At 48.1% G+C, this 9319-nt stretch overlaps 1 protein-coding gene across 2 annotated transcripts in view; it reads right to left on the bottom strand.

Moving 5' to 3' along the window:
- The window catches only part of LOC311314954 (cytosolic 10-formyltetrahydrofolate dehydrogenase-like), a 16210-nt gene extending 7120 nt beyond the window's left edge, over nt 1–9090 (bottom strand). For both annotated transcript variants that reach the window (XR_014630650.1, XM_084445502.1), the window contains exons 1-11: nt 8959–9090; nt 8187–8332; nt 5546–5780; nt 4727–4892; nt 3977–4078; nt 3698–3787; nt 3011–3148; nt 1642–1767; nt 1073–1164; nt 374–521; nt 1–76 (exon numbers count right to left, since the gene is read on the bottom strand). The exon at nt 1–76 is cut by the window's left edge and continues 44 nt beyond it. Coding sequence is in view for 1 of the 2 variants with exons in the window: in XM_084445502.1 (XP_084301628.1) it covers nt 1–76; nt 374–521; nt 1073–1164; nt 1642–1767; nt 3011–3148; nt 3698–3787; nt 3977–4078; nt 4727–4892; nt 5546–5780; nt 8187–8313 (1300 nt within the window). In the remaining variant the exon portion in view is untranslated. The remainder of the gene's footprint in view (nt 77–373; nt 522–1072; nt 1165–1641; nt 1768–3010; nt 3149–3697; nt 3788–3976; nt 4079–4726; nt 4893–5545; nt 5781–8186; nt 8333–8958) is intronic.
- Nucleotides 9091–9319: the final 229 nt, after the last annotated feature.

Here is a 9319-nt window from a genome sequence, read left to right as displayed (position 1 = left end):
CCGCGTCCACGAACTCTCCGTCGATGAAGAGCTGATGAGGCATCCGGACCGTCATGTGGTTGATGTCCTTCTCCACCTGGGCACGGGGTCGCACACACACACGCACACACACACACACACACACGCGCGCACGCACACACACACACGCACGCACACACACACACACGCACACACACGCACACACACACCAACATACACACACACACGTGCACACACACACGCACACACACGCGCACACACACACACACACACACACACACACACACACACACACACACACACAACACAACACATAATTACGCAAATGATCACGATGAACGGAACGTCACGACGACCGCTCGTATCGGCGCGAGGGGCAGCCGGCGGGACTCACGTAGTCGACGAGCAGCTCCTCCTCGTCATCCTCGCCACGGAGCTTCCTCACGCACATCTGGATGAAGTCCTGGAAGGTGGTGTTCATGTAGACATCCTCGTTCTGCAGCTGGCAGCCAGAGGCCCTCAGCTTCACCTCCTCCACCAGCCTGAGACAAACAACCCTCCTCGCTCACTTTGGGCCCTCTGGTTTTAAAATATATAATAACATAATAAATAAAATAATGATATATTTTTAATTTTATAATAAAATAAAATAAAGATATATTTTTAATTTTAATTTTATAATAAAATAAAATAATGATATATTTTTAATTTTAATTTTATAATAAAATAAAATGATATTTTTTATTTATTTTTTAATTTTTATTATATAGTTATATATTTTTAATTTTATAATAAAATAAAAATAATTATATATTTTTAATTTTATAATAAAATAAAAATAATTATATATTTTTAAGGCATTTCTGCTTTATTACAATAGGACAGTGTAGGTGACAGACAGGAAAGAGAGAGAGAGGGGAAGACATGCAGCAAAAGGCCGGATTCAAACCCACGCTGCTGCACGCTTTACATGGTAAGCGCCCCAGCCCGTTGAGCTACCGGGGCACCCCCACTTTGGGCCCTCTTACGTGGCCTCTGTCCCGTTCCCGTGTGCTCTTTATGTGAACCGTCGCTGTGCGTCCGCAGCGTTTACCTGACCACGTCCATGGAGGCGGCGCCGGATTTGAAGAAGTCGGTGTTGTCCTCGATCTGCTCCACATTAGTCAGGATGCTCTTCCATACCCCCTGTATGAAAATACAAGAATCACACACAATACTCTATAAAGCATTTCACACAATACTCTATAAAGCATTTTACACAATACTCTATAAAGTATTTCACACAATACTCTATAAAGTATTTCCCCACCTTTGCCGTGCGGTATTCTCTGAGCCTGTTCTGCTAAGTGCTTACTGTGCTTTGTTATATGATTCCCTCAAATATCATGAGTGGCCCTGGTATGACTGTAGTTTTAAACTGTGCACTTTTATATTCAGTATTGTTTGCATGCATTGTCTGTTTTTATTTTTATGTACTGTAAAGCACTTTGGTGCAACTTCGGTTGATTTTAAATGTGCTATATAAATAAAGTTGACCTTGACCTTGACCATGCTCTAACAACTGAGCTTCACAGAACCAGCGCAACACGCCCCATTGTGTGTTAGTAATGTTCGTCCGTCAGCTCTAGGGACAGAGGAGAGGAGGGCTGGTCAGAGGCTCACCCTCATCTGCTCGGCGAAGGCCTTCTCCTCCTCGGTCAGCTCTACCGCCGCTCTGCTGGCGGACTTGAAGTACTGCGCCGCCGCGATCATCTTCCCATCCTCGAACTGCAGGTTCTTCACCAGCAACTACACACACACACACACACACACACACACACACACACACACACACACACACATAAACACACAACGTAACTGACTATATCTTATTTATTTAGGCTTCTTCAGCTGGAGCAGATACATTTATCAAATGCTTGGAATACTCCCCAGAAAGACTTAAAATTACAATAACTGATCCGTTATGAAGCTTCATATCGATTTTAAAGGACTTAGAATGTGAAAGTATTGGAAATTGTCATTGCTTTTAATTCAGTAACTGTGCTCGCCCAAACCTGCTTTTAATGTCTTGTTTTTGTGTATTATGTCTGTGTTTGTGTGTTGAACGTGTGCCTGTGTCCTTGTGCTGCCCTCTGGGAAAAGAGATCCCACATCTCAACGAGGTCACCTGGTTAAATAAAGGTTTTCCTTCAAAAGGGAAAGAGCTCAATGCTTCACTAGCCATCAGAGAGCCCAGTCAAGTGGAAATGTGATGCAAACACAAGACGGCTTGAGCTTCTGTAATCATTAACCGAGTGTGACCTCAAAGTTTACCTTCTAGAATGTTTCTTTGTTGGTGCTAAGCTCAGCGTTAAGCTCCGCCTCGTCTCTGGCCTCTCATTGGCCATTTCATTCGTTCCGTCAGCTGCGCTAGATTACGTAACGCCACTCTCAAAGGCCTATTCAGTTCAGCTTACTGGCAAAGCTCCAACTGGAAACCCTATAGACACTTCTACAATGAGAGCCTTGATATTCCTGCTGCCCGCGAGGCAGCCCATACGAGGCGTCGTTAACGAACACGCAACCAGCTCAGAAAGAGTTTTGACGTAAGGTTTCGGCTTCCTTTCATCCCAGTTCCCAGCAGCTCTCGCTGGGGCAAGAGCTTCTGGGAACGATTCGTGGACACTGATGGGGATTTGAGCAGGGAGGATGATTGGTCCGCACGGAAAGTGGGCTGTGCGGGAAGGCTGATTGGCCTTTGTGATTGGCTGTTCAAATGCAGCTGGATTTGAAAGGTAATGCGCTGGCTCCGCCCCTATGCGCTGGCTCCGCCCCTATCCCTATATTTTGTGGCGCTCGACTCCAGACTAGGTTTCCCTAAATCGGAGAAGGTCCGGTAGAATTGAATTAATATCAACTTTCCACGCTGATATAGTTCCATCTTTAAAAAGATCAAACAGCCGAGTAAAAGTCAGTTGCGTACAGGAGTGTGTTTTGATTATCTCTGGTGAGAGGCTCATTCCTACAGAACCTTCAGCTTCGCTCGTCTTACCGTCTTGCCGTCGTTTCCGAACAGCACCAGGCCCGCCTTGGTGACCAGACCGGGTTGGCCGGCGCCGGGGATGTCGAGGGGCTGACCCTTCACCGCGGTGCCGTTCCCGCACAGCGTCGAGCCGTAGAACGTCACTTTCTACAGAGAGAACGCGGGCGAGGTCATGGTGGGATAAAAGCCATTCAGGATACATTACTTCAATCAATCAATCAATGGTCTAAAATGGACACAAGTGGTCTAAAATGGACACAAGTGGTCTAAAGTGGATACAAGTGGTCTAAAATGGACACAAGTGGTCTAAAGTGGACACAAGTGGTCTAAGGTGGACACAAGTGGTCTAAAGGGGCGGCTGTAGCTCAGTTGGTAGAGCCGGTCGTTCAATGATCGTAGGGTCGGCGGTTCGAATCCCGCCTCCCATTGTCCACATGTCGAAGTGTCCTTGAGCAAGACACTGAACCCAAAATTGCTTCCAGTGAGCAGGCTAACGCCTTGCATGGCAGCTGCCGCCATTGGTGTGTGAATGTGTGTGTGAATGTGTGAATGAGAGGCCATTGTCAAGCACTTTGGATAAAAGCGCTATATAAGCGCAGTCCATTTACACATCATCTTCTCTTCTGTGACTCTCCTCCCCTCTGCCCTGGTTCACGTGTGTAACAGAGTGTGAGGATCAGTAGATCCATGTCTCACCTGTCCATCAACCTCTGCCCAGGCACCTGGTACTTTGTCGTTTCCTCTGATCCAGTTGTGTAGGGCCTCTGCCGGCTGATTCCAGTCAATCTGCGGGCAAACCAAGCGCACTCATCTCCACATGCATCTCCACAAACCAAGCGCACTCATCTCCACATCGAATCTGGTTCCCGCGACAGACGCGGGCTACACTGTCACCGTCCAGCACAGCGAAGGGCCCAACTATTATTATGGATCATCATCAGTAGCAGCCAGAACATGAGTGGGTCAGAACCGTACCATGGCGTTGTCTTTCTTCTGAATGCACTCGTAGGTAGCGCCCTCCTCCGGTTGGGTGATCTTAGGAGCTTTGCCGGACGCGATCAGCCTCACCGCCTCGACCTGCAAACGATCACACGAACACACGCGCTCACTCGCCATGATAGGGTTGCAAATTTCAAGGAGTTTCATTAATTAATAACTGTTAACCTTAACAAACAATAGTCGATTAATTGATAAGAACGTCCCACGCTGGACTGCGCTTTGCTCGCTTCATTTTTGTGTCGTCTTCCGCTGTGTCGTTGAAATTTCCCGCCATCCCAATTAGCCTTCGCTACATGGCGTGGCGCCCTCATGTGCAGTCAGACCTTAAATCATGATTACATTTCACACAACTCCCGTTGATAACGTTCGTTCCAAAAAAAAAAAAGTTCTGTTTCATTAACAAGCAATTAATCGAGTTACCAAATCTTACGAGTAAATTCTTAGCGGCAATTAATTTATAGTCGATTAACTATTAACATCCCTAGTATACTTCGAGTCTAAATAAAGGTTATTTAATTTAATTTAATTTAATTTAATTTAATTTAATTTAATTTAATTTAATTTAATTTAATTTAATTTAATTTAATTTAATTTAATTTAATTTAATTTAATTTAATTTAATTTAATTTAATTTAATTTAATTTAATTTAATTTAATTTAATTTAATTTAATTTAATTTAATTTAATTTAATTTAATTTAATTTAATTTAATTTAATATGACCTACTGTGCCTTTCACCCCCTCTGGGAAGAGGAATCTCTTATAGATGGTGTTGACGGTGTCATCAGGCTCCACATCACACTCCCGCTGCAGCAGGATTGGTCCAGTGTCCAGTCCGTCATCCGCCCAGAACACGGTGAACCCGCCTTTCTTGTCGCCGTGGATCAGGGTCCTGAGTGGTCAAACCCACCCCCCCCGAGGCAGACCAAACAGATCAACTCTCCTCCACTCAATCCACCAAAGCCTCACTTCATCAATTCCCCCAATCCAGCAAGTCAGCGACAAGATGGCCGTCACCCGACTAACCAATCAGACTCACCTGATGTGGAAAAGTACCCCCCTCCCCGCCCATGGACGGATTCTGAAATGATGGGCCCCCGGGCACAGACACGTAAAGGGCCCCTGGGCACAGACACGTAAAGGGCCCCCACACCTATTTCATTTGTCGCCTTTTTGAATTTGCCCAATGAGATGACATCCAAATCCAATCTGAAGATAATTTGAGAAATCTCACAATAAAAGCAGCTTTACCAGCTCGGTTTTGACTTGAGGGACCTAGTGGGGAGGACTTGCTTTTTGGATTTCTCAACTAGGGGCCCAAAGCAGTTGAAGGACCCATATTGCATGGAGTACTCAGCCCCTCTAAAGTACTACAGATAAACACTCATTTAAAAAGTAACATGATAGTTTATTTCTTGTGACTTGTTATTGACATGAATGACTAAGCGCTTTGACTATGCGACAAGAAAGGGCCCCTGAGCTCTTGGGCCCCTGGGCCTGGGACCTGTAGGCCCGTTGGGTAATATGTCTTTGCCCCAGACTCACCAGTTGATGGCGGAGGCGCCGCGGTGCCGGGGCAGCAGGGAGGGGTGGTAGATGACGGAGCCGTGGGGGGGGTAGTCGATCACCTCCATGGGGATGAACTGGGAGCAGAAGGGCATGACGTTGAGCTCGGCGCCCACGGCCTTGTACTGGGCCACCACCTCGGGGATGGCCTGACCCTTCACACGCCAGCGGGGGAACTTGAACACCGGCACGCCGTCCTTCTCGGCCTCGGCGCCTGCAGAGGGGGGAGCGGATTGGTCAGTAGGGACGCGCCTGGGGACTTCGGCCCCCGTTCCCCTTTGCCAACGTGGGGCTGACCCATCCCTGGCCCACACTGACTCATCCCCACACTGACCCATCCCTGGCCCACACTGACTCATCCCCACACTGACCCATCCCCGGCCCACACTGACTCATCCCATCCCCACACTGACTCATCCCATCCCTGCACTGACTCATCCCCACACTGACTCATCCCCACACTGACCCATCCCATCCCCACACTGACTCATCCCATCCCCACACTGAATCATCCCATCCCCACACTGACCCATCCCATCCCCACACTGACTCATCCCATCCCCACACTGACTCATCCCATCCCCACACTGACTCATCCCATCCCCACACTGACTCATCCCATCCCCACACTGACTCATCCCCACACTGACTCATCCCATCCCCACACTGATTCATCCCATCCCCACACTGACTCATCCCATCCCCACACTGATTCATCCCATCCCCACACTGAATCATCCCATCCCCACACTGACTCATCCCATCCCCACACTGACCCATCCCCGGCCCACACCGACTCATCCCCACACTGACCCATCCCCGGCCCACACTGACTCATCCCATCCCCACACTGACTCATCCCATCCCCACACTGACTCATCCCCACACTGACCCATCCCCGGCCCACACTGACTCATCCCATCCCCACACTGACTCATCCCCACACTGACCCATCCCCGGCCCACACTGACTCATCCCATCTCCACACTGACTCATCCCATCCCCACACTGACTCATCCCCACACTGACTCATCCCATCCCCACACTGATTCATCCCATCCCCACACTGACTCATCCCATCCCCACACTGATTCATCCCATCCCCACACTGAATCATCCCCGGCCCACACTGACTCATCCCATCCCCACACTGACTCATCCCATCCCCACACTGACTCATCCCCACACTGACCCATCCCCGGCCCACACTGACTCATCCCATCTCCACACTGACTCATCCCATCCCCACACTGACTCATCCCCACACTGACTCATCCCATCCCCACACTGATTCATCCCATCCCCACACTGACTCATCCCATCCCCACACTGATTCATCCCATCCCCACACTGACCCATCCCCGGCCCACACTGACTCATCCCATCCCCACACTGACTCATCCCATCCCCACACTGACTCATCCCCACACTGACCCATCCCCGGCCCACACTGACTCATCCCATCTCCACACTGACTCATCCCATCCCCACACTGACCCATCCCATCCCCACACTGACTCATCCCCACACTGACTCATCCCATCCCCACACTGACTCATCCCATCTCCACACTGACTCATCCCATCCCCACACTGACCCATCCCATCCCCACACTGACTCATCCCCACACTGACTCATCCCATCCCCACACTGACTCATCCCCACACTTGTCACAAGCAGGAACTCAACCCGGCGAAAACATTATCTGTCATTATCAAGTAATTGTTTTATTGTGATTTTGTGAATAGGGCTCTTACACTTTTACTCATGGCAGAGGGCTCCCCCTGGTGGTCTGGGGCCACGGTTCATTTGGGATCAATGAAACATAACAAGATGTCCCTGGCCAGTGGTGGGGATCTGTATCAGATTTTGGGGGGGACATTTACATTTAAATTTTGCAAGAGTATTTTTTTGGGGGGACATCTTCCTACGTGGCTGTATGGTCATTTGAATGCCACTATCCCAATCTAAATATTGGGGGGACCATTTTAATGATCTCAAATATTGGGGGGGGCAACGCCCCCTCTGACCCCCCCAGGGAGGAAGGGGGGGGGGTTATAGGGGATTGCTTTAGAAGGAAGGTCAAGATTAAGATTTAGATTTCACACAGGGCCTCACATATCTCCCAGAGGGGCCCGACTGTAGGAATACATTATCAAAGTCAGCTGTGCCTCTGTACAGTGTGATAACATGATGAACTCCAGCGCCCATTGTGAGAGCAAATACGGGGTCTCCCTGATTGAATACAGGGGAAACATGGAGGTTCCCCGTTCCACTTGACATGGGGATTGTACCCCCAATGTTTCCCATGTTGGAAAGATGATGAAATGTGTATACAGTGTACACACACAGTGTCTTTATGCTAAGTCTACAGAGGAAAGTCCTTGATTATGTAAGGGAACCACTACCACACTCTCCAATGTATGTTCAGTAGACTACAGCACATTCCCAGTTCCCTACTGTAACAGCCTATCAACTCATTCCCAGATAGCAAGCGGATCTGGGCCATATACAGGCCAGATCTGGCACTTAGTGGCTTAGTTCCGGCCCATATATGGCCCAGATCCGCTTGCTATCTGGGTTGTTGTTGAGCATACAGAGGTGTTGAGGATAGGCTCACCAAGAGGGTCCGCTTTGCCATCCTTGTCCGGTATTGTGAAGATTCCAACGATGATGTGTCCCTCATTCTTCAGTTCCTTGTACACTTCCTGGCCGAAGAGACTCTGGCCAATTACAGCTATCTTCATCCTGAGCACTCACAAGGTCCTGGAAGATAAAACCACACGAGTACCAGGTGATAGGTCTACATAATATTCCCAATAATAACACAATTTACCCCCAATTTAAATGCATTTACCCCCAATATCTGCAACTTGTGTATGTTTACGTAATATAAAATGCATGCCCTAATTGCAGTCAGATCAAGATATTAATGGAAACAATGGAAGCTGAAAGGTGTGTCGTGAAGGCCCTTATCTAGGGGGTGTTTTGCTGAGAACCTGCGGACGGATTGATCATTAACATCAGGCAGCCGCGCACCTCTCGTAACGTGTTTCAACCAATCGTATCACACAACACAGCCAGGCCTCTGGAAGATTGGCCAATCGAACGCCAGAAGTTTTACATCCCATTTGACAGCTCATATATTGCAACTGTACGTGCAGAAACGCACACACACACACAAGTACAAACACGTGTCTCCCCTAAGCGAATTCAAACTTATTAAATTCCGTCAGGTTATGAATATGATATGCACGCACGCAGCACCCGTATGAACCTGAACTGCACTCCGTCTGCGCAATAATATGCAAAGTTACCCATCAACTTTTCTCAATCCAGTAGAAACACGACTATTACCAAGGAGGACATAGGCTACAACAAATAAACCTTACCCCTGCTAATTAGTCACCAAAGTCCTCCCTGCTGCCTTAGGGAACGGGCGTGCGTGTGAAGACACTGCTCTTTATTTCACTATCAGAAAGAGCTGTCTCACGCGTGCGCATGTGTAATGACACAACAGTGCAGAAACCGTGCAATATGATTGGCCGGTCAATGTTGAAAGGGGCGGGGATAGACGCGGTAAACTTTGTACCAGAACTTTTTGTACAGACAATCTGTAACATATACAATGGATATTGAGAAATAGAAAGCTGCAGAAATGTAGCAGTAAACCTGTGGGCCTATAGCATGTATTATCTTGCAGGGCTACCATAAAAGGGTAGTTGACAGACACCCTCCCCACAAAAATGCATG

This window comes from Borostomias antarcticus, assembly GCF_949987555.1.
Source record: "Borostomias antarcticus genome assembly, chromosome: 11".
NCBI classification, from domain to species: Eukaryota; Metazoa; Chordata; class Actinopteri; order Stomiiformes; family Stomiidae; genus Borostomias; species Borostomias antarcticus.
The sequence above is the reverse complement of the archived record's forward strand: the minus strand, read 5'-3'. Positions and strand labels throughout refer to the sequence as shown.